Raw genomic sequence first — 26,332 nt, 5'->3', positions numbered from 1 at the left:
GTGTGTGGGCGTCCTTCAAGTCCAGAGAGCATAGCCAATCGTTTTCCTGAATCATGGGGAGAAGGGTGCCCAGGGAAAGCATCCTGAACTTTTCCTTGACCAGATATTTGTTCAAGGCCCTTAGGTCTAGGATGGGACGCATCCCCCCTGTTTTCTTTTCCACAAGGAAGTACCTGGAATAGAATCCCAGCCCTTCTTGCCCGGATGGCACGGGCTCGACCGCATTGGCGCTGAGAAGGGCGGAGAGTTCCTCTGCAAGTACCTGCTTGTGCTGGAAGCTGTAAGACTGAGCTCCCGGTGGACAATTTGGAGGTTTTGAGGCCAAATTGAGGGTGTATCCTTGCCGGACTATTTGGAGAACCCACTGATCGGAGGTTATGAGAGGCCACCTTTGGTGAAAAGCTTTCAACCTCCCTCCGACTGGCAGGTCGCCCGGCACTGACACTTGGATGTCGGCTATGCTCTGCTGGAGCCAGTCAAAAGCTCGTCCCTTGCTTTTGCTGGGGAGCCGAGGGGCCTTGCTGAGGCGCACGCTGCTGACGAGAGCGAGCGTGCTGGGGCTTAGCCTGGGCCGCAGGCTGTCGAGAAGGAGGATTGTACCTACGCTTGCCAGAAGAGTAGGGAACAGTCTTCCTTCCCCCCCAAAAATCTTCTACCTGTAGAGGTAGAGGCTGAAGGCTGCCGGCGGGAGAACTTGTCGAATGCGGTGTCCCGCTAGTGGAGCTGCTCTACCACCTGCTCGACTTTTTCTCCAAAAATATTATCCGCACGGCAAGGCGAGTCCGCAATCTGCTGCTGGATTCTATTCTCCAGGTCGGAGGCACGCAGCCATGAGAGTCTGCGCATCACCACACCTTGAGCAGCGGCCCTGGACGCAACATCAAAGGTGTCATACACCCCTCTGGCCAGGAATTTTCTGCACGCCTTCAGCTGCCTGACCACCTCCTGAAATGGCTTGGCTTGCTCAGAGGGGAGCTTGTCCACCAAGCCCGCCAACTGCCGCACATTGTTCCGCATGTGGATGCTCGTGTAGAGCTGGTAGGACTGAATCTTGGCCACGAGCATAGAAGAATGGTAGGCCTTCCTCCCAAAGGAGTCCAAGGTTCTAGAGTCCTTGCCCGGGGGCGCCGAAGCATGCTCCCTAGAACTCTTGGCCTTCTTTAGGGCCAAATCCACAACCCCAGAGTCATGAGGCAACTGAGTGCGCATCAGCTCTGGGTCCCCATGAATCCGGTACTGGGACTCGATCTTCTTGGGAATGTGGGGATTACTTAGAGGCTTGGTCCAGTTCGCCAGCAATGTCTTTTTGAGGACATGATGCATGGGTACTGTGGACGCTTCCTTAGGTGGAGAAGGATAGTCCAGGAGCTCAAACATTTCAGCCCTGGGCTCGTCCTCCACAACCACCGGGAAGGGGATGGCCGTAGACATCTCCCGGACAAAGGAAGCGAAAGACAGGCTCTCAGGAGGGGAAAGCTGTCTTTCAGGAGAGGGAGTGGGATCAAAAGGAAGACCCTCAGACTCCTCGTCAGAGAAATATCTGATGTCTTCTTCCTCTTCCCACGAGGCCTCACCATCGGTGTCAGACACAAGTTCACGGACCTGTGTCTGCAGCCGTGCCCAGCTCGACTCCGTGGAACCACGGCCACGGTGGGAGCGTCGAGAGGTAGACTCCCTCGCCCGCACCGGCGAAGCTTCCTCCGCCGACGTAGTCGGGGAGCCTTCCTGGGAGGCTACCGCACTTGGTACCACAAGCGGCACCAATGTCGGAGACCTCACCCCGGACAACGGGCCAGGCGGCGCCTCGCTTAACGGTACCGGCGGCGCAAGCACCCCCGGTACCGGAGGGGTAGGGCGCAACAGCTCTCCCAGGATCTCTGGGAGAACGGCCCGGAGGCTCTCATGCAGAGCGGCTGTGGAAAAAGACATGGAAGCCAATGCAGGAGTCGATGTCAGAACCTGTTCCGGGCGTGGAGGCTGTTCCGGCTGTCCAAAGGGGAGCGCATTGACACCTCTTGAACAGAGGGCGAGCGGTCCTCTCGGTGCAGATGCTTACTGGGTGCCGACTCCCTCGGCGACCCACAGCTCTCGGTGCCGACACGGGAAGGGGACCGGTGACGATGCTTCTTCGATTTTTTGGAACGAAGCACGTCACCGGAGCTTCCCGGCACCGACGAGGAGGACGTAGAATCCAGCCGTCTCTTCCTCGGGGCCGAGGCCGAAGAAGGTCGGTCTCGGGGGGGCTGTACCGCAGGAGCCCTCAGGGTAGGGGGAGACCCACCCGAAGGCTCACCGCCACCAGCAGGGGAATGGACAGCCCTCACCTGCACTCCAGACGAAGCACCACCGTCCGACGACATCAGCAGACAAGGAGGTCTCGATACCACCGACGCCGCCCTCCGATGTCGCCCCGATGCAGAGGGCCGATGCCTCGATGCACTCGATGCAATCGGGGGCGAGGATGAAGGTCCGGGCACCGACGATGTCGAAGCAGTCGATACTCCCGGTGCCGATGCCGACGAAGAGCCCGAGAACAAAACGTTCCACTGGGCTAATCTCGCTACCTGAGTCCGCTTTTGCAAAAGAGAACACAGACTACAGGCCTGAGGGCGGTGCCCAGCCCCCAGACACTGAAGACACGACGCGTGCCTGTCAGTGAGCGAGATTACCCGGGCGCACTGGGTGCACTTCTTGAAGCCGCTGGAAGACTTCGATGTCATGGGCGGAAAAATCGCGCCGGCGAGATCAAAACTCGAAATGGCGAAAATGGCACCACAAAAATAGGGGGAAGAAAAACTTCGACCGAGGCCTAAATAGGGCCTACCCCGACGACGAAAGAAAACTTACCGGGGCAAAACTAGAAGTACGGGAAGGGAGAAAACCATAAAGGTCTCCTTCCGACACCTTTTTTTTTTTTTTTTTTGTAGAACGAAGTCGATAAACAACGCGCGAGGTCAACTTTGGGGCACGAACGGCGAAACACGACCGTACCGAGCGCGCACCTGGAGTATTGTGTTCAGTACTGGTCTCCGTATCTCAAAAAAGATATAGTAGAATTGGAAAAGGTACAGCGAAGGGCGACGAAAATGATAGTGGGGATGGGACGACTTTCCTATGAAGAGAGGCTGAGAAGGCTAGGGCTTTTCAGCTTGGAGAAGAGACGGCTGAGGGGAGATATGATAGAAGTGTATAAAATAATGAGTGGAATGGATCGGGTGGATGTGAAGCGACTGTTCACGCTATCCAAAAATACTAGGACTAGAGGGCATGAGTTGAAGCTACAGTGTGGTAAATTTAAAACGAATCGGAGAAAATTTTTCTTCACCCAACGTGTAATTAGACTCTGGAATTCGTTGCCGGAGAACGTGGTACGGGCGGTTAGCTTGACGGAGTTTAAAAAGGGGTTAGATAGATTCCTAAAGGACAAGTCCATAGACCGCTATTAAATGGACTTGGAAAAATTCCGCATTTTAGGTATAACTTGTCTGGAATGTTTTTACGTTTGGGGAGCGTGCCAGGTGCCCTTGACCTGGATTGGCCACTGTCGGTGACAGGATGCTGGGCTAGATGGACCTTTGGTCTTTCCCAGTATGGCACTACTTATGTACTTATGTACTTATGACTGGCCGGCACGAGCCAGTTCGGGCGGGAAGACGGCCGCGCGAATGCGCGGTGCGCATCGGCGCGCAAGGACTAGCAAAGGACTTTGCTAGAAAGTGTTCCGATTGGAGGGGCTGCCGTGGACGTCACCCATCAGTGAGAACAAGCAGCCTGCTTGTCCTCGGAGAAAGAGAAGCAAGTAACGGCAAAGGAGTGGAAAAGAATTCAATATGTCGTAACGTTTGCAGCAGTTCAGAAGTTAGAGATGCTAGGTGGGTCTGCAGCGTAAGCTTTGCCAAATAGGGCCGAAAGTTGTGCAAACCAGTCTTTTTTTTTTTTTTTTTTTTTTTTAAGCTAAAGGCTGCCTCTCCCAGCCTAGCTGCTCTTCCCCTGAAGAGTCCTAGGCGTAGCAACACAGCGAAAAACGCTGGAACTGGGAGGATGGGGGGCAAGGGACCCGGCCACCTGGGTGTAGTACCCCTGAGGCCTCTAACAATCAGGATAAGAACCAGATACACAGAGGGAAAAAATACCAGCCAAAGCCACAAAAAGAAATCAAGAAAGAAATACTAAGTAAAGAGACTGAAGGTTTCACCAGCTTCCTCCTGCTGGAGACAGATTACTGGAGCTTTCTATGCCAGGTAGGGGCTCTTATTGGCCCTCACTGAAGAGACACCCATCAGTCTTAATCTGGGCCGGTCCAGAGGGATTCTAAGGAATATGCGATTTCAATACTTTATTTGACCTCGTTTTCCTCTTCTTCTGAGTGGTATGACCGTTTTAACTTTTTCTATCCATTTATTGGTGTTCCTTTCCTTGCTAATTTTTAATGTTTTTACCTTTTTGTAAACCACATTGATCTGCTAGTCAGCTAATTCCAGTATATGAAGCCTAAACAATAAACAAACATATAACTGGATAAAAAAAAAATAATAATAAACCCACCCTCTGCTTCTCCATGTTCCCCCTAACATTTGCTGAAAATAGTGTGGATCATATGAAAAATAAAAACAATTAGATGGCATCATTACATGTGTATATTCAATGGATATGTTGACCCTCTTACCCCCCTCAAAAAAAAAAAAAAAATTAGTGATGTTAGCTGTCCAAGCACCCCACCAGAACCAATGGAATTATTTTATTTAATTCATAGCCTGCCTAACAATCCTAGACGGGCAACAGGGAAAAAAACACACACACACACACACACATTTTTGAAATAAGCTCTAAAAAAAAAAAAAACATCACATGACAATGAAACAAATGAAAACTCAATGTCTGAAATGTGTTGGTAGAGACCAATAAAACCCTCTGCATGTTTATTAGCCCCATTTTTTAAATAGCTATTTTTAACAACCGTTAACATATACAAACAAAATAAAGGCTCATTTTATATAAAAGGTTGCCTAGTTTTCTATATATGGCTACTATCTAAATTCAGTTGAATTATAGAATCCATTTAAATATAGTTTGCACAAACTTAAGTTAAATTTATGCTTAAAGACTGACATTAATACTTGCTGTGCATACTTCTGCAATACTGTAAAGCTAGACTGTCATTGAAATGCTTTGAAGCTTCACTTATATATACTATCAACTAACACATTTGCTTATTTCCGATCTGACGAAGGGCAACCTTCGAAAGCTAAATCAAGAAATGTATTAAGTTATGTCCAATAAAAAAGGTATCCTTTTCTTTTCCGTGTTTTATTTTGATTTCTATTGAAAGTCTTACCTGAAACTGCCATAAACAATAAGGAGAATGGAGATCAGAAACGTGGAGACTTGACTAGAGTCCACCAGAGAGTATGCCCTATAAAAGGATAAAACAATACAAATATTAGCAACTGAATAATTTTATACTTTTTTTTTTTTTTTTTTTTTAACTGAGGCAAGATAGGACTACATAACAGGTGCTATGAGACTTTCAGAGAGGGAGAGATCTATTTGCTGGGAAACTGTTAATAAACTTGGAGAAAGGTAGACTTAGAATTAAAGAGGTAACCTCAAAACTTTATTTTATAAAGTTACTCTGCTCACTTAGCAAAAAGGTTTAAGGAATAGTTCTCTTAGCATATAAAGTCTCTGTTACAATTCCATAGTCTAGTATTTAAGGGGGCTATTATACAGTTACTATAGTATCAGTATTAAATTCAGCTAATAGGCACAGGAACCTCAGTTTAGACTTTAGTAAATTTAGAACAAATTTGGAAAAATACTTCTTCATTCAATGTGTAATTCTCTGGAATTTGATGGCCTGAGAATGTAGTGAAAGCAGTTAGCTTACCAAGGTTTGGACAATTTTCCTAAAAGTCCATAAGCCATTATTAAGATGGGAAAATCCACCGCCTATTTCTAGAATAAGCAGAATAAAATGTATTGTACTGTTTTGGGATCTTGTCAGGTACTTGTAACCTGGATTGGGCCACTGTTGGAAACAGGATACTGAGCTTGATGGACCTTCAGTCTGTCCCAGTATGGCAATGCATATGTTCTTGTGTACATTTGGTAACATCAAATGGTGTTTTTTTTGTCCATGAAGTTTTATTAATAATTTCATTAACACAAAAACAATTTGCAAGTATAGCAATAAAACAAAACACATCAATGGTATATTTTACTCAACTGTAACTTTTGCCAAGGTACAGCCCTCCTTCAGTTATGGGAAGGCCAGACTCCCTAAGGTGAAATTTATTCATATCTACTATAGTTTCCTTTCCTTGAGTCCTTTAGGACAGGTCCAGGACAAGACACTGCAAACCCCACCAGCACATGTGTATGAGGAGAGACAGCTTGTCCCCTGAATGGGTCCTTGAAGATCAGTCAGGGCTACACACTAGAATTTGTTCATCCAGTTCCTGATTCCTCCATGATCTTGCCCTAGGGTTCAGCCGCAGAGCACCAGGCTTTTTTGGTTACTAACATTTGCTGGATTTGGGCATGAAGCACTGCTACAGCATAATCCAATCAATTACAAGTGTAACAACTATGTCCAAGAACATGCAGAGAAAGAGCAGAAAATGTCAGGTCCCAAACATCAGAGGAACATCTTTTTGGTTGGATAGCCCTACCCCAAGCTCTCTAATTACCTATACTGTGTTGAACAAACTGTTGGTGAGGCCATGGCCCTGGTGCCCCACCACATTCTGATGCCTATGCCAAATCTTCACAAGTCGCCACAGTCTTCCAGGGTGGGCACTGAACTGGTCAAGGACTCAACAAAAGGGAAGAAAAAATTAAGTATTAACTGATACCTTTCTTTCCTTTAGTCCTATCAGACCAGTCCAGACCAATGGGGTTGTGTCCATCTACCAGCAAATGGAGACAGAGAATGAAAATAGCTCAAATGATGCTCCACAGAATGTTCAGGTTTTTCAAATAGCCAAGCAAGGGTGCTCAAAATCCACCAGATGGCCAATACTGAAACTTTGAGACCAAATGTCTCAATAAGGTCATAACTTTACCTGCTATTGCAGTAAATACTCTAGTGACATGCAGATTTTCACCGAGTCAGGAGATGTGTGACATACAAAAGGTTAGGGAAAAAAAAATTAAAATTAGAATCGGTGATATCTGAAAAATATAGCTTGTACCCAAAATAAATCAACCAGGGATGGATTCTGGACTGGTCTGATGGGACTAAAGGAAAGAAAGTTATATCTTACCTGATAACTTTTCCATCCTTAGCACCCTATCAGGCCAGTCCAGACCAATGGGATACAGCAAAGCAGTGCCCCCAACAAAGGGCAGGAATAAAAGATAAAAAAAAAAAAGAGAAATGGGAAAAACCTTGGATATCAATTCCAGTGGAACCCAGTAGAAAGATCAAAGAACAGTCAAAAGAACTCTGGAAAGACAAAGGGTATGAAAGAGAAGAAGGAAGCAAGTCCCATGATAAATAGGAACAACAGAAAATAGCACTGATAGACCATGGAAGATATGTGTAAATCAAGATACAAACTCAGCTGGTGATGTTTCTTGAATGGGTCTTTGAAGACAACAGCCTACGACCAAACCACATCTATGAAGGGAGTATTGTAACTACAAGAGAAGTCTTGGAGGAGCTGAATATCAAGAGGAGGGAATATAAAAAGAAAGCGTTCGGGAGCTGAAAACACACTGTGCTTCTCTGTCTAGATCTGTGACAACCAGGAAATCCAGGAACAAACTGAAGAATCAACCCTTCGCTGAGAATAAAGAACGGAGACCAACAGTGTCTAAATAGAATGGCTATGGACTGACCTGGTGCCAAAGAACGTAGAATTATCTGATAATTTCCTTTCCTTTAGGCGCAGCAGATGAATCCAGAGACTTGCAGGTCGTGACCATTTTCCAGCAGATAGAGAACACTGAACTGAAACATCTAATGGGACAGAATGCTCCTGGCTAGTCAGTAATTCTCATAACAAAGCAGAAGAAACAGCAACAGTCTAATTCTCCTTTCTCACAGTAAAGAGGAATAACTGAAATCGCCCAGAGAACTTGATTATAGAAAGCGCACTAAAGAAGCAACCTGCAACAACTAAAACCAACAGAAAGAACAACCGAGAACAGAGCAGATGAATCAAGGTCGGGCCCTTAGATTTGTCTGCTGCACCTAAAGGAAAGAAAATTATCCAGCAAGACAATTTTATGTTCCTTAGCACCAGCAGTAGATGACTCTAGTGGGATGTAACAAAGCAGTCCTAACTAGGGTGAGAAAATGACACTTAGAAAGGACCAACACCCCAAAACTGGTGTCCGCATGAGCCATGACATCCAGATGATAATGCCTGGAAAAGGCAACTATGTTGCCGCCCTGCAAATTTCATCCAAAGAAATCAAATGTATCTCTGCCCATGAAGTGACAACTGCCCAAGTCAAATGTGTATGTTCTGCACCTCAGCAATGTGTGCTGTTGAGAGCTGCTGCGAATGAGTTTCTGCCCAGCTGTCGAGTAGCCGAGCTTCGAGAGCTAGGGATGCACTTTGTGTGCCCCCTTGCCGATTTATGTAGGCCACCGCTGTCACCAGCTTGCCCTCCGCCAGGGTGAGAAATTCTAACAGTGCGAAGCTCTGACTGATCGGTCACTGTGCCGCCTCTGGGAACCATCTACCTTGAGCGACCCATCGTAGACAATGAGCCCCTCAACCTGACAGGCTTGTGTCGGTGCTCACCGCTGTTCACATCGGAGTTGTCAGAGGGAGACCCTTACGCAAACTGGAGTCCAATAGTCACTAAAGCATGCTGCAATGCACCAACTTCGTCCAGCAGAGTGTTTGCTCGTAATCCTGTAACACTGAGGACCTACTGAGAAGCGACTGCTGCAATGGATGCATGTGTGCCTGAGCCCAAGGCATCACAAAGAGAATCGCCACCATGGAACCGAGAACTTGAACATAGTCCCAAACTCGAGGAACAGGAGGTTTAAAAAGCAGGCAAACCTATCTTTACAACCTATTGCACTGTTGCAGTTGCAAAAAGACCTTACCCTCAGCAGCATCAAAATGAAACTCCAGAGTCTGAGAGGGAATGAGCCGACTCTTGGAGAAATTGATGACCCACCCCGATGACTGCAAGAGAGATAAGACCTGAGCCGTGGCCCACTCGCTCTCCTGGACAGAAGATGCTCTGATCAGCCAATCGTCCAGATAAGGACCTGGGCACGCGGCCACTACTACCATGACCTTGGAGAACGTCTGTGGTGCAGTGGCCAGACTGAATGGCATGGCATGGCCTGAAATTGGAAATGCTGGCTGAGCACTGCAAAGCAGAGAAATTTCTGATGTAGATGTTACATGGGAATATGCAAGAATGCCTCCTTGAGATCCAAGGCTATAAGGAACTTGCCTGGTGCACCACATCTAGTACTGAGCGCAAGGTTTCCATGCGGAAGTGTCAGACTTTCAGAGAACAGTTGACCAGTTTGAGGTCGAGAACTGATTGAAAGGCATCCATCTTTTTCTTCAGAATCACAAAATAGATGGAACAACCCATTTGCTATTCATCGGACGGCACTGGAATAACGACTCAAGGTCAGTAAGGCACTGAGCATCAAACAAATCACTACCCACTTGCATGAGTTCCTGCAAGGGACTCAAAAATAATTCTGCACCGGGAGAGACAAATTCTAAATTTAACCTTCTCAAATGATGTCAAGTACCAGTGGTCCAAAGACATGCAAGCCCACTCTTCAAACAGGGACAGCCATCTGCCAACTGGAGCTGAGGTGTGACACAGCGCCTCATCACTGAGCAGGACATCAAGTCTGGTGTGCAGCCTGTGGAGGCTGCAGATCGCCATGACTGCTGGCAAGAGCACTGAGAGTGGCTCGACCAATCAGGTCTATACCAACACATATCCTTGACATGAGGACGAGATGGATCAATCTTCAGCAAAGGTTTCACCCTAGCCTCCAGCACACACAAGTCTTGATTTGAACGCCCCAGAACAGGAGCAACAATTCAAAGGAGGGACGAACTCAACCTGCTGTAACCGAACAGAAATCCTGAAGACTGTTTTCCAACTTCTCCCAATGAGGAAACATATCTACAGGAAAAACTGAACATAAAATTAACATAATGAACCACTGAGGGAGGACTCATGGATTCATCTGCTATGACTACAGGAAAGAAAATTACCAAGGTAAGAACCTAATTTTCCCTTCCTTGTCATCAAGCAGATGAATCCATTACAAGTGGGATGTATCAAAGCAATCCCTAGATAGGTGGGAACAAGCCACACCACGCGCCAGCACTTGTGCTCCAAAATGCGCTTCTCTCCTGCCAGCCACATCCAGCCTGTAATGTTGGGCAAAAGAGAGCTTAGAAGCCCATGTCGCTGCACTGCATATCTCTTGAAGAGAGAGTGCTCCAGTTTCAGCCCAGGAAGAGGAAATCGCTCTTGCGGAATGTGCCTTAAAGTCTTCAGGCGGAGGCCGGCCAGACAGCAAATATGCTGAAAAAAATAGCTTCTTTGAGCCAATGGGCTATAGTGGCCTTAGACGCTGGAGACCCTCTGCGCGGACCTGACAATAGAACAAAAAGATGGTCAGAGGTCCTGAAGGCATTTGACATTCGCAGATACTGCAACAGAGCCCTTCGCACATCCAGAAGGTGCAACTGCCCAAATGATTCTGGAAATTTTTCTTTAGAATAGGAAGGCAGGAAAATAGGCTGGTTTAGGTGAAACGCTGAAACCACCTTAGGCATGAAGGAAGGCACCGTACGTACCATAACTCCGGACTCCGAGAATTGCAGAAATGGGTCTCGACAGGACAGTGCCTGGAGCTCGGATACCCGTCTCGCCGATGTAATGGCCACCAAAAAGACCGTTTTTAAGGTCACATCCTTCTCCGAAGCTCACCTAAGCGGCTCGAAGGGTGAACACTGAAGGCAGGGCCGTGCCTAGGGTCTCTGGTGCCCCCCTGCAGGCTATCAGTTGGCACCCCCCCCCCCCCCGGTGTGGCACAAGATGCAAAGGAAATAGGAGCTGCAAAGGAAATAGGAGCTGAAAGATGGAGTGCATCTTTGTGGGATTGCTGAACAAATAGAGGGTTTACAACCACTTAGCTTTTTGTGCTTTCATGTTCACGAAATTAGTAATTAAATCTTTGATATCTAACTGGGCACATATATCATTCTCAATAGCAATCATGGCAAGGCTGACGCGTCGGTACCTCCACTACCAAGGGGGACCTCTCCTCTCGACGCTGACGCTTACTAGGCGTCGACTCCTCTCCGGCGCCAGGGGCCGGATGCATCGATGGCGACCGATGACGGTGCTTCTTTGTTTTCTTGCGATGCCCGTCATCGGCGCTAGGTGGAATGGAGGAGGAGGAGGTCGATCCCCCTCGGTCTCGAGGGACCGGGTCAGACAGGGTTCGGTCCCGAGAGCCATGGGCAGAGGGAGTGACCAGGGCCGATTGCCCACGCGGCCTCTCACCCCTACCGTCACCGGAGGACCGGCGGGCCGACGGGACCTGTGCTCCTGGGGTCGATGCCATCGGTGCCAATTTCGCGGACATCGATACCGGTACCGAAGAACCAGCCGTCGATACCGATGCCGTTGAGGTCGACGGGCCGGCGCAAGTTCCAAAAAGACGGTCCCGAAGAACTTGCCTCACAACTTGAGTCAGTTTCCGGAGATCAAGACACAAAGTACACGACTTGGTATCGTGCTCCGGCCCGAGGCACTGGAGGCACCAAGCGTGTCGGTCTGCGAGATAGGCCGGCCGCACCGACCACACTTAAATCCACTCGGGACCTTCGAGGACATCGACGGAAAAATCGCGTCGGCGAAATCAAAGTCGTTGATGGTGGCAGTAAAATCACACCTCGAAAAACAACTCGACCGCGCGGCCACAAGGCGACACCCCCGCTAGAAAACGAGGGAAAAGTACAGCGCGTTCTCTTTTCTTTTTTTTTTTTTTTTAAACAGAAAAAGATTTTTGGGGAACGCGCAACGAATATGAACGAAAATAAACGAAGGTTCGCGAACAACGCAACGGTTTTCCGGGGCTGAGGAAGAGAGAGAGGTGAACACGTCTCTCTCCAGGCGTGGAAAAGAAAAGACTGGAGGGAACGGTCACGCGCGGGCGGGAAGACGGCCGCACATGCGCAGTGGGCGTGCCCTGCGTGCGGACCGCCCGCGAAGCTTCTTCCAGTTGGTGGGGGCTGCCGCGGATGTCACCCCAGTCGTGAGAACAAGCAGCCTGCTTGTCCTCGGAGAACCATAAAGTAAATGGAGTAACGGCCAGAGTCGAGTTCGGCAGGAGGCACCGGGCACACCACCCCTAGGTGAATCAAGCCTTGTAAGGTCTCCTCTACCGCTGCCCGTTTGGCGGCAGAACCGCATCGGGACTCCACAAACACGTCTCTTATCGGGGCATTGAATTCTATTCTGTAGCCATCTCTGATCAGGTCCAGTACCCACTGATCTGAGGAAATCTTGGCCCACTCCTTGTGAAAGAGGGAAAGTCGTCCTCCTATAACAGGGAGCGAGGAGAGGGCCGGCGCACCATCATTGAGAGGGTCGCCCTTTAACTCCAGACCTTGAGCCAGCTGCTGCGGAACGCTTGTCCGAGCAAAAGGAGTTCCTCTGCTGAAAACGGGCACGAGAAGTGAACCCAGCAGAATGCCCCGGGCAGCACCTTCGAGCTTCTCTGAAGCAAGGTCTGTAAGAGGAGGGAACCACCTGACCCTTGGAGGAAGGCCGCTGCCTGTCCTCGGGTAAGCGCTGGGGTTTAGCATCCCCCAGGCCTTTAACAATGTTCTCCAACTCCTCACCAAATAGGAGAAGGCCTCAAAAGGGCAACTTCACCAACCTTTGCTTAGAGGCCATGTCAGCCGCCCAATGCCGTAGCCACAACAGGCGGCGAGCCGCCACAGCCATCTGTTTAGCCGAAGCTCTGACCAGATCATAAAGGGCGTCAGCCAAGAAAGACAAGACTCCGCAAGGGGCTCCGCTCCATCTCCGGGCTGTTCCACTGCCTGTTGTAACCAAGCAAGGCAGGCTCGGGCAGCGTAACAGCTGCATGCAGACGCCCGTAAGGATAGGCCAGAAATCTCAAAGGACCGCTTTATAGCTGATTCAAGGCATCAGTCCTGCATGTCCTTCAGGGCAACTCCTCCTTCCACCAGGAGGGTAGTTCTCTTTGTCACAGCTGTGACTAGGGCATCCACTTTAGGCACTGCTAGGCGCGCCAAATTCTCCTCACTTAGAGGGTATAATTGCCCCATAGCCCTGGCAACTTTCAAAGGCCCCTCGGGGTCAACCCAGTGAGCTGAAATAAGCTCTTGGATGGAGTCATGCAGAGGAACGGCTCGAGCAGGCTTCTTAGTACTTGTCATCCTCGGATTAGCAGAGGAGAGCTCAGCACTCGCAGGATCTTCAATAGAGAGGGCCTGCAGTGCATTAGAAATCAGTGCTGGCATCTCATCGCGGTGGAAAATCCTCACCGCGGAAGGATCATCTGGATCCAGTGGCAATCCTGCACCTTCCTCTGGCTCTCCAGACAACAAGGGCCTGCCAGACCCCTCACATCCCGACGACGGGGGGAGGGGGGGGGGGGAATGGGGGTGCGCCACTCTCTGAAGGGGAATCCACCCTTCTGCGCTTGTCCTACGGCCATCTGTCAGGGGAAAACACACCTGACGGTAATTAAAGGCCAGGCTCTACTGGAGGGGACACAGGCAGCCAGGCCAATTGAGACCCCTGCGGGAGAGCTCTTTTTAACATAAATGCTTTATGCAGCAGTAAAACAATTTCAGGGGAGAATGGCTCACCCTGGCCTCCCGGTTCCGGTCTGGGAGAAATGGCTCTCATATTAGCCTCCATTTGAGGCTCCCCTCCAGGCTCACACCCCTCCGCCTCAGCGAGGGTCACGCCATTTTCGCCCGCTGCCAGCTCCACAGAGTGGGAGGAAACCTCGCTCGCCATGCTCGGGCCGACTCTGACGTCAGAAGAGCACAATTTACAGAACCCTGCTACTGATCTGCGCTTGCCACAATGGGAACAGTGCTTTACAACTTCCGCAGCCATCGATGAAAACGGCGGGAAATTCAAAATGGCGGATTCGCGCCAAAATCGCCCCGAAAGCGGGCCCACCCCGGAGGAGCTTCAAAATGCTCTTACCTCTCCAAATCGAGTAGACAGAGCTCCGATCCGCTGCACAAACTGAAGGAAAGCCTCTTTTCTTGGATCGCAGCGCTACAGCGCGAAGCGACTTTTTTTTTTGTTGTTGTTGACGCTGTGAGGAAAGTTGGAGGCAACAGCACAAGAGGCAACTTTTTCCACTCCGAAGGATCAGTAGCATGGGAAAGGCAGTGAAAGGGCGAACCTATGTGCCTGCATCCACAGTGTGGGCAAAGACATGGACAGGGCTTGCCTATGTGTCTACATCCATATCGGGGGCCAGGTAAGGCAGGAAAAGGGCGTAACTATGTGCCTTTAAAGTGGGCACCATCAGCCACAACACCCCTGCTACAAATGGCAACAGCACAGGAGCCACCCCAGGCAGATTTCTGAAGGAGCTTGAAAAAGCTGCGTCCACCCTGCTGGGGAGATAGAGAATACTGAAGAGGCAGATGGAGCTAGCAGGCCATGAGGCACTATGGTTTTTCAGTGCTCTCCATCTCCCCCTGCTGGTTGATGGATACAACCCACTCGTAATGGATTCATCTGCTTGATGACAAGGAAGAGACAGCTTTAGCTATTCGCAGCAGCATATCTGGCGTAGCCCACTGCACCTATATTATCTCGTACATAGCCTCATATGCTGGAAAAGAGCAAGGGGACTGGCAGATTGTACCCATTTTGGATTGGCAGTAGCTGAATTAGTAATGTCAGGTGCAGAAATATTGAGGACCCGGGGGGTCTTAGTAATAAAGGAAGGCAGTTCCTCTTTATGAAAGACCCAGACCACAGATGGGTCATCTGCCTCCTCCTGCAGAAGCTCTAATCACTCCTCGCCTGAGTGGAAAGAGAAGGGCCTGAAAGAACCCCTTCAGAAAGAGGGGGAGAAAGGGGAGCCGGAGATCTTCCCTCTGAACGGGACTCACACCGGTGCCTCTTAAGGACAGGATTTCCCACCTGAAGCCCTATAAGACCCATAACCAGGGCCCCAGCCTGTCCAGACGCTTTTAAAACATAGTTACAATGTAACAAGAGCACATATTTGGGAGAAAAAGGCCCCAACACCTCTCCCCCCTGCCTGCACTACCGGAGGTTCCACAACGCACAGGAGGTATTTCAGCCAGACTTTCAGAAATGGCAATCAGCAGTGCGGTCTTCGACTCGCGCTGCAAAATAGCCACAGACTCCTTAGCTCCATCCACCGATAGACTGACACAACCCCATTGGTCTGGACTGGACCGATAGGATGCCAGGGAATTAAGAAGTATGAGTAAATCTCACTTTCCTCATCATCCTGCAAGACCGGTCAAGTCCAATGGATTTACAAAAGCTATACCTTACTGGAAGACAAAGCTCCCTGAATCACAGCTCTGCCAAAAGGCAGCATTGCTTCTAGCTAGAATATCAATCTTGCAGTGTTTCACAAAAGAATGTGAGGACCACGTCACTGCTTTACAGATATATTCTGGACTGACTGCCTGGGCCTCTGTCCAAGAAGTCAACTGTGCTCTAGTGGGCTTTACCCACTGACTAGCTGGCACCACCTTCCAACAAATGATGTAAGCTACCTCAAAGCCTTGATCCACCACACTATGGAGGAGGACGTGAAGGCCACCTGTCCTTTTCACAGCCCCTGAAACACGAAAAGAATCTAACATCCAAAAGGAGTTGATAATCTCCACACAGTGCAGCACCCCAACCCCCCCAATTTGGACATCTAACCTATAGACTGAGCTCCCCCAAATCCAGCAAGGCTGGGAGATAGACCACCTGATTCACATCTGGCAAAAAAAAAAAAAAAAAAAAGACAAGAAGGAATCCTTGCAAGACAGAGCCTACAATCCAAATCTGCCTAGCCAAACAGCCACCAGAAAGATGAAATGTAGTCATACCTGTTAATTTCCTCTCTTTTAGACCTGCTGTACCATCCTATGATGACTAAGACAATATGCTAGAACATTTGTTTTCCTCGCTACAAGACGCCGACAGTTCCGAAAGATGCTGTTTTGTCCAGGCCATGAGAAGAGCTGCTTCCTGTTGTAAAGTTTGACTCTTTGTCCCTCCTTAATGACAGACAAAGACTACTGTTGAGAGCACCCGCACAGATTTGGTTTCCACTAGACAATGGAAAGACTGCAGAACGGAACAAATTGCCAGTGTTGTCAATAGAGTGATTGAACTGCAAGCTTCTGTTGGGAACCACAGACCCTGAGCAAGATGTCCCTGTGAGCTCCCCAGCCCCAGCCATCCACCGAACCAGATCCAAAGGAAAACCTTTGCTCAGATTTGGAGTCTGAAGCCACCAAAGGAGACTCCCTGTTTTGAAAGTTCTGAGAAGGAGTTTGACAGTGAGCAGGTCCATTTGTGGAGATAAGCGGCACTAACATTGCTGTCATGGAACCTAAAATCTGAAGATAGTCCATTGGTTTTGCACAGGAGAGAATGAATCTGGCCTGAATTTTGACAATCCTGTCCTGTGGAAGAAACACTCTGCCCTGAAGAGACTCAGAGACTCCGAGATAAATGAGGCTCTGAGAGGGCTCCAAACGACTCTTGAGAGGGTTTACTATCCAACCGAGGGACTGAAGAAACTGGACAACTGGAGTTGTAACTCGCAGCCTCTTCTGGAGAGACTCTGTAATAATCAACCAATCATCCAGGTAGGGGTGAACTAGAATACCTTAATTCCCGAGAGCTACAGCTACTACTACCATGGCATGACCTTTATGAATGTCCGAGGAGCTGTAGCGAGACCAAAAGGCAAAGCTTGAAACTGATAATGCTTGCCCGAGACCGCAAAAAGAAGAAACCACTGATGAAATGGACGAATTGGGATGTGAAGATTGGATAAGTCCAGAGCTGTTAGGAACTCCCCCGAGTGCACTGCAACTATGATAGAATGAAGAGTTTCCATATGAAGAGGAGATCTCAAAGGGAAAATTAGGTTCTTACCATGATAATTTTCTTTCCTTTAGTCTTAGCAGATGAAGCCATTACGTATGGGTTTTGTCCATCAACCAGCAGGGGGAGATAGAGAGCACTCAACTTTTCACAGTGCCTCATGGCCAGCTAGCTTCACTGCCTCTTCAGTATTTGAAGCTTCCAAAGCAGTATGGCAAACCACAATGGGAATAACATGAACTTTCCTCACAGCGAACGACGGCCCCTTAACAAGGGCATGAACTCAAAAGGAGGGAATGAACACATCCTCCTGGAGGGAATAAACTCGTCCTCCACTTTGTATAAACGGAGGGAATACTTGCATCCTCCTGGAGGGAATAAACTCATCCTCCCAAAACATGAACTGGAGGGAATGAACTCATCCTCCTATAACTGTAACAAGAATCCTGAAGACTGTTTTCCGACTCCCTAAGGAAGGAATATAACTTCAGGAAACAAGAACATCACCTAAAATCAGAATCTCTGCAATACAAACAATCATACAGGGAGGGCTCATGGCTTCATCTGCTATGACTAAAGGAAAGGAAATTATCATGGTAAGAACCTAACTTTCCCTTCCTTGTCATCAAGCAGATGAAGCCATTACGTATGGGATGTAACAAAGCAATCCCTAAATAGGGTGGGAACAAGCCACACCACGCGCTAGCACCTGTGCTCCAAAACGCGCATCCCTCCTGGCAGCCACATCCAGCCTGTAATGTCGGGCGAAAGAGAGCTTAGAAGCCCATGTTGCAGCACTGCAAATCTCATGAACAGATAGTGCTCCAGTTTCCACCCAGGAAGAGGAAATCACTCTTGTGGAATGTGCCTTAAAGGCTTCAAGCAGAGCCCGGCCAGATAGCAGATATGCTGAAAAGATAGCTTCTTTGAGCCAACGGGCAATAGTGGCTTTAGACGCTGAAGACCCTCTGCGAGGACCTGCAAACAGCACAAAAAGATGATCAGAGGTCCTGAAAGAATTTGTAATTCGCAGATACTGCAACAGAGTCCTGCGCACATCCAAAAGGTGCAACTGCCCAAATGAATCTGGAAACTCCTCCTCAACAAAGGAGGGAAGAAAAACAGGCTGGTTTAGGTGAAACACTGAAACCACCTTAGGCATGAAGGAAGGCACGGTCCGAACCGTGACCCCTGACTCTGAGAATTGCAGAAAAGGGTATCTACAGGACAGCGCCTGGAGCTCTGACACCCGTCTCGCCGAGGTAATGGCCACTAAAAAGACGGCCTTCAGTGTCAAATCTTTCTCTGAAGCACGCCGAAGCGGTTCAAAGGGAGCCCCCTGAAGGGCCTTCAATACTAACCCCAGGTTCCAAGCTGGACAAGGTGCCCGCACGGGAGGACGGAGCCGAAGCACCCCTCTAAGAAACCGTGCCACATCTGGATAAGCAGCTAAGGACACGCCTTCAACCTTGCCACGCAGGGAGGCCAATGCTGCCTGCCACTTGCACCCGCAGGGAATTATAGGCCAAGCCTTTGTGTACACCATCCTGCAAAAAGTCCAGAATCGGCGAGACAGGAGCCCGCAACAGAGAAAGCGCTCTTGAAACACACCAGACTTCAAACTGGTGTCAAATCCTGGCATAAGCCACTGAAGTGGAGCGCTTACGGGCCTGCAGGAGAGTGAAAATTACCTTGAGTAGCCTCTCTCTCTCAATTGCGCCCTCTCAATCGCCATGCCATACGAACAAAGCGGCAGGCGTCCTCCATGGCCACCGGACCCTGTGACAACAGGTGCGGAACCAGAGGTAACGGAAAGGGAGCCTCCCACAGCATCTGTCGGAGGTCCGCATACCAAGGCCTCCTGGGCCAATCCAGGGCGATGAGCACCACTTCTCCTGGATGCAGCCGAATCCGCAGGAGCACTCGCCCTATCAAGGGCCACGGAGGGAAGACATACAGCAAGCCCAGAGGCCAGGGTTGAGCCAAGGCATCCAACCCAGCAGAGCGAGGATCCCTCCGTCTGCTGAAGAAGCATGGGACTTTGGCATTGGAACTGGTCGCCATAAGATCCATCACTGGCTTGCCCCATTTGGCACATATCTGCAGGAATACATCGTCTGCTAGTTCCCACTCCGCTGGATCGATCTGATGCCTGCTTAGTCGGCTTGCACATTGCTCTGACCTGCAATGTGAGCTGCCGACAGAAACTGAAGATGCAGCTCGGCCCAGTGGTAAATTTGTTCGGCCTGCGCAGCTAGAGCTCTGCACTGAGTGCCGCCTTGTCGATTTATGTAGGCCACTGCTGTCGTGTTGTCCGACATCACTCGGACAGCCAATCCTTCCAGGGTCACTTGAAAGGCCAGAAGAGCCAGAAACACCGCTTTCAACTCCAGGCGGTTGATAGATCACTCCGACTCGTCGGGTGTCCACAGACCCTGGGCATGCTTCCCCTGGCAATGTGCGCCCCAGCCCTTCAGGCTGGCATCTGTCACCACTAGGCACCAATCGGGGAGCGCCAGCGGCATTCCCCGCCACAACATGCTGTCTGAGAGCCACCACTCCATACTGAGGCGGGCCGCAGGGAGCCAAGAAAGTCTGCACTGATAATCCTGAGATACTGGAGACCATTGTTGAAGTAGAGAATACTGTAGAGGTCTCAGGTGCACTCTCGCCCATGGCACCACTTCCAAGGTGGCCGTCATCGATCCCAACAGCTGGACAATGTCCCAAGCTTGCGGGCGGGGCATCCTCAGGAGCAGACGGACCTGATTCTGAAGCTTGCACCGCCTTTGCTCGGGAAGAAACACACAGCCCGAGGCTGTGTTGAACCTGGCCCCCAAACATTCTAAAGATTGTGAGGGGGTCAGGTAACTTTTGGCCATATTGACGACCCAGCCCAGAGATTGAAGGACTGAAACCACTCTGGCTGTAGCTAGATGACTCTCTTTTTCTGAGTCTGCTCTGATGAGCCAGTCGTCTAGCTACGGGTGAACCCGGATACCCTCTCGCCTGAGAAAGGCAGCTACTACCACCATTACCTTGGAGAAGGTTCGGGGAGCTGTGGCGAGGCCAAAAGGCAAGGCCCGAAACTGGAAATGTTTTCCCAACACCGCAAACCGCAGAAACTTCTGGTGCGGGGGCCAAATTGGTATGTGCAAGTAAGCTTCTTTCAGGTCCAGAGACATGAGAAACTCTCCTGGCTGTACCGCCACAATGACGGAGCGCAGGGTTTCCATGTGAAAATGCCGCACTCTTAAGGACTTGTTTAGCTGTTTAAAGTCCAGGATCGGGCGAAAAGACCCGCCTTTTTGTGGCACCACAAAGTAAATGGAGTAGCGGCCTAGACCTTGTTCGACGAGAGGCACCGGGGTCACAGCCCCTATCTGGCACAGACTGTGCAAAGTCTCCTCTACCGCCGCCCGTTTGGCGGCAGAACCGCATCGGGACTCCACAAACACGTCTCTTACCGGGGCATCAAATTCTATTCGGTATCCGTCTCTGATCAGGTCCAAGACCCACTGATCTGCGGAGATTTTGGCCCACTCCTCGAAAAAGAGGGAAAGTCTTCCTCCGAGGACAGGAAACGAGGAGGGGGCCGGCACACCATCATTGAGAGGGTCGCCCCTGAACCGGCAGCTGCGTAACGTTTGTCCGAGGGAAAGGAGTTTCTCTGCTGAAAGCGGGCACACGAAGTGAACCCAGCAGCACGCCCCGGGCGGTACCTTCTAGCTTCACGGAAGCGAGGTCTGTAAGAGAAGCGGACCGCCTGACCCTTAGAGGAAGGCTTCGGCCTATCTTCGGGCAAGCACTGAGGTTTGGAATCCCCCAGGCCTTTAACAATGTTTTCCAGCTCCTCACCAAACAGGAGAAGGCCTTGAAAGGGCAACTTCACCAACCTTTGCTTAGAGGCCATGTCCGCCACCCAATGTCGTAGCCAAAGAGTGCCGCGAGCCGCCACTGCTACAGCCATTTGTTTAGCCGAAGCTCTGACCATATCATAAAGGGCGTCAGCCAAAAAGGACAAGGCCGACTCCATCTACGGAGCCACTTCAGATAAGGTCTCCGCTCCATCACCGGGCTGTTCCACTGCCTGCTGTAACCAAGCCAGGCAGGCTCTAGCAGCATAACTGCATGCAGACGCCCGAACAGCGAGACCTGCCAAATCAAAGGACAGCTTCAGAGCTGAATCAAGCCTGCGGTCTTGAATATCCTTCAGGGCAACACCTCCTTCAACAGGGAGGGTAGTTCCCTTTGTCACAGCCGTGACCAGGGCATCCACTTTAGGCATTGCAAAGCGAGCCAAATGTTCCTCAGAGGGAATAATTGCCCCATAGCCCTGGCAACCTTCAAAGGTCCCTCGGGGTCAGCCCATTGAGCCGAAATAAGCGCTTGGATGGAGTCATGCAAAGGAAAGGCTCGAGCAGGCTTTCTGGTACTAGCCATCCTTGGATTAACAGAGGAGGCTGTGCCACTCTCAGGATCTTCAATCGGGAGGGCTTGTAAGGCATCTGAAATAAGCGCTGGCAGCTCCTCGCGGTGGGAAATCCTCACCGCAGACGGATCCTCAAGCTCCTGTGACAATTCCGCACCCGACTCTAGCTCCTCAGCCCAAGAAGTTCTGCCAGACCCCTCAGAATCCTCCTAGCCCGACCACGGGGGGGGGGGGGGGGGGGGGGAAGGGGGGAGCGCCACACTCAGAAGGGGAATTAGCCCTTCTGTGTTTATCAGGAGGATAAGAAACAGGCAAAGCCAACTCCAAAAGGCCAGGATCCACCGGGGGGGGGGGGGGGGCAGGCAGAGGGTCCGAAGATCCTTGTGGAAGAGCTCTTTTAAGCATGTACGCCCTATGCAGCATTAAAACAAAATCAGGGGAGAAAACCGCTCCCTGACCGCCCGGATCCTGCCCAGGGCTATCAGCTCTATTATTACCCTCACTCAGAGGACCCCCCCCCCCCCCCCCAAGGATTCAGGGCTCTATGTCGCAACGGAGGCCGCGCCATGTGGAAAATCCAAAATGGCGTCCGCTGCCAGCTCAGAGCGCAAAAAGATCGCCGCTCGCCATGCTCGGGCCAGCTCTACCGTCTGTACAGCACGAATTACAGAGCCCCGCTGCTGATTTGCGCTTGCCACATTTAGAACAGTGCTTTACAGTCTTCGCAGCCATCGCCGAAAACTCCGGTAAAATTCAAAAATGGCGGTTCGCGCCAAAAACCGTCCCGGAGGAGTCAGAAAACACTCTTACCTCACTAGACCAAGTATCACAGCTCCGGTCCTGCAGAAGAATCTCAAGAAAAAAAACCTCTTTTCCAAGATCGCTGCGCTAAAGCACGAAGCGACTTTAATTTATTTATTTATTACGCTGTGAGGAAAGCAGAGGCAAAAGAGGTAAATAAAAACACTCGAGGCTCAGATAAGTGGGAAAGGCAGGGAAAGGCGAACCAATGTGCCTGCATCCACTGAGTGGGAAAGGACAGGGAAAAGCAAGCTAATATGTCCACTTCCACGGGGGCATGGGTAAGGCAGGGAAAGGGCTGACCTATGCGCCTTCAAAGTGAAGCTACTATAGCCTCTAACACCCCGGCTAACAACTGGCAAGCCAGGAGCCACCCCCAGGCAGATTTCTGATGGAGCTCGAAGAAGCTGCAGCCACCCTGCTTGGGGAGATAGAGAATACTGAAGAGGCAGTGGAGCTAGCTGGCCATGAGGCACTGTGAAAAGTTGAGTGCTCTCTATCTCACCCTGCTGGTTGATGGACACAACCCATACGTAATGGCTTCATCTGCTTGATGACAAGGAAAAACAGGATGCTAACACTATGAGGTCTCTGTATCGCTGCATGATACGACCTCACCTTGAGTATTGCATTCAGTTCTGGTCACCGTATCTCAAAAATGATATAGTGGAATTAGAAAAGGTTCAAAGAAAAAGCGACCAAAATAATAAAGGGGATGGAACTCCTCTCACATGAGGAAAGGCTAAAGAGGTTAGGGTTTTTCAGCTTGTAAAAGAGACAGCTGAGGGGCGATATGATTGAGATCTACAAAATCCTGAGTGGTATAGAATGAGTACAAGTGAATTGATTTTTTTACTCTTTCAAAAAAATACAGAGACTAGGGGGGACACAATGAAATTACATGGAAATACTTTTAAAACAAATAGGAGGAAATATTTTTTTACTCAATTAATAGTTTAAGTTCTGGAACTCTTTGCTGGAGAATGTACAGCAGTTAGTGTACCTGGGTTTTTAAAAAGGTTTGGACAAATTCCTGGAGAAAAAGTCCATAGTCTGCTATTGAGAGACATAGGGAAGCCACTGCTTGCCCCGGGATTGGTAGCATGGAATATTGCTACTATATGGGTTTCTGCCAGGTACTTGTGACCTATTTTGGCCACTGCTGGAAACAGCATACTGGGCTAGATGTAAATCCTAAGAACGGGATTTGGATTTAGCTCTCACCCCTCCCAGTAATTCAAGCTAAGTTACATTCACCCCTGTCCCTGGAGGGGTTACAAATTAAGTTTGTACCTCAGCCAATGGAGGGATAAGTCACTTGCCCATGATCAGGAGTAGCAGTGGTATTTGAACCTAGTTCTCTGTGAACAAGCATAATAAGACAGTCTCACATGTGACATCACATGATTCTGCCTGTTTAGACCTGCTCCCCAAAGCTCAGAAAAATCTAGAAGACTTTGAGCATGTGCTAACAAATAGCCACCTCCATCAGTCTTTTTCATCCGCTAACAACCTGCCAGACGGATTCCTGCTCCTCGAACCTGGCTTCCCTGGTTCTCAGCCTGCTGCTCTAACCATTAAAGTACTACGCCACAACCATATTCTGTCATAACAGGATTATCCATGTCCCTGGATAATTTCTCTTCTCACATATTGCTGATTAACTTCAAGAAATAATCCCATTCCACAACACCCAGCAAGGCAACCACTACATCTGAAGTTTGACATAAATGAAGGGGGGGGGGGGGGGGGAGGAATACTAACTGTGTATGACTGCACATTGCCCACAATTTAAAAAAATAATAAAAAGATGCCCACTCTTAGCTTAATCACTAGGACTAATGATTATCTTTTGATAGCTTTAACTGAAGGTTTTGCACTAACACTGTGGTGCAGCTAAAGGTAATGGATCAATTGAAAGAAGTAAACCTCAGAAACTAATTAAAACATTAAGAGGACTATGATTAAATAGATGCCTAAAGGATGCAGTGCCTCTTTTGAGGACTGGTGCATTGAGTGGTTCTCTTGGCAGCATGAATCTACTTACACTGCTGCATTGTAGGATGCAGCAGCCTAAAAACCAGGGGAACCAGGTTCAATTCCCACTGCAGCTCCTTGTAACTTTAACCCTCCCATTGCTCCAGGTACAAAATAAGTACCTATATATAAACTGCTTTGACTGTAGCCACAGAAAGACTATCCTCATTTGGGTTCCAGGGCTCTGTCCTCTCCTGGTTCTCCTCTTCAGAGTACATTCTCATGGATCTTCCTCCACCCCCATCCCGCTCTCTGTTGGAGTTCCTCAGGGATCTGTCCTTGGACCCCTTCTTTTTTCAATGTACCTCTTCCCTGGGCTCGCTGATCTCATCTCATGGTTTCCAATATCATCTTTATGCTGACAACACCCAGCTTTATCTCTCCACACCAGACATCACTGCGGAAACCCAGGCCAAAGTATCGGCCTGCTTATCCGATATTGCTGCCTGGATGTCCAATCGCCACCTGAAACTGAACATGGCCAAGACCAAACTCATTGTCTTTCCACCCAAACCCACTTCTCCTCTCCCTCCACTCTCTATTTCAGTCGACAACACCCTCATTCTCCCCATCTCATCTGCCTGCAACCTCGGAGTCATCTTCGACTCCTCCCTCTCCTTCTCTGCCCATACCCTGCAGACAGCCAAGACCTGTCGCTTCTTTCTCTATAACATCAGCAAAATTCGCCCCTTACTCTCCGAGCACACCACCCAAACTCTCATCCACTCTCTCATCACCTCTCGCCTTGACTACTGCAACCTACTCCTCACTGGCCTCCCACTTAACCATCTATCCCCCCTTCAATCTGTTCAGAACTCTGCTGTCCGTCTTATCTTCCGCCTAGACCGATATGCTCATATCACCCCTCTCCTCAAGTCACTTCACTGGCTTCCGATCAGGTACCGCATACAGTTCAAGCTTCTCCTACTAACCTACAAATGCACTCAATCTGCAGCCCCTCATTACCTCTCTACCCTCATCTCCCCTTACACTCCTACCCGTAACCTCCGCTCACAGGACAAATCCCTCCTCTCAGTACCCTTCTCCACCACCGCCAACTCCAGGCTCTGCCCCTTCTGCCTCGCCTCACCCTATGCTTGGAGTAAACTCCCTCAGCCCATACGCCAAGCCCCCTCCCTGCCCATCTTCAAATCCTTGCTCAAAGCCCACCTATTCAATGTCGCTTTCAGCACCTGACCATTGTACCTCTATCCAGGAAATCTGGACTGCCCCCAATTTGATTGGCTGCACTTTTTGTCCTTTAGATTGTAAGCTCCTTTGAGCAGGGACTGTCCTTCTTTGTTAGATTGTACAGCACTGCGTAACCCTGGTAGCGCTTTGGAAATGTTAAATAGTAGTAGTAAAGACAGTATATAAAGTCCCATTCCCTTTCCTTTCACTTCATGGAGTCTAATGGCCTAAAAAAAAAAAAAAAAAAAAAGCAGAGCTGCTTACCTATAGAGTTCTCCATAGGTAACAGGGGAATGCAGCCACAGCCCAGTATGCAGGGGGGTGGGGGGGGGGGAGAAAAAAAAAAACTCCCCTAGCTCAGAGATGTCAAAGTTTTACATGTCTGGGCTAGTGAGTTGCACGGGGACAGAAATCTAACATGTTCCCACCCGTCCCAGCTGGAATCTTACCCATACCCATAAGAATTTAATGGTACCAAAAAAAAAAAAAAAAAATTTTTAAATACCCGTCGTTCTGTCTCTGTTTCTGAGTTTGACCCAGAGCACTGCAGGCAAGGAAGGAACGGAAACTTGAAACAATCTGGTGTGTACATGTAAGAGTCATCTCTGATTCGCTGGCACTGTGTACTCAGAGGTTGCCACATGCATGCACAAGTAGGTCAGATGACCTATGATGCTCGTGCCTGTGTCAGAGCTGAGGCCTGCGCATCAGCCCGGGAGCAGAGAAGATTAATGGAAGATTTTCCGCATCTATGCT

General features: G+C 49.5%; 1 protein-coding gene across 1 annotated transcript in view; it reads right to left on the bottom strand.

Moving 5' to 3' along the window:
• Positions 1–26,332, bottom strand: part of SPPL3 (signal peptide peptidase like 3) — a 238,318-nt gene that overhangs the window by 193,914 nt on the left and 18,072 nt on the right. Inside the window, exon 2 of the mRNA XM_030218725.1 lies at positions 5,336–5,413. Coding sequence (XP_030074585.1) covers positions 5,336–5,413 — 78 coding nt within the window. The remainder of the gene's footprint in view (positions 1–5,335; positions 5,414–26,332) is intronic.

The sequence above is a fragment of the Microcaecilia unicolor genome, chromosome 11 (assembly GCF_901765095.1).
Source record: "Microcaecilia unicolor chromosome 11, aMicUni1.1, whole genome shotgun sequence".
Classification (NCBI taxonomy): domain Eukaryota; kingdom Metazoa; phylum Chordata; class Amphibia; order Gymnophiona; family Siphonopidae; genus Microcaecilia; species Microcaecilia unicolor.
The sequence above is the reverse complement of the archived record's forward strand: the minus strand, read 5'-3'. Positions and strand labels throughout refer to the sequence as shown.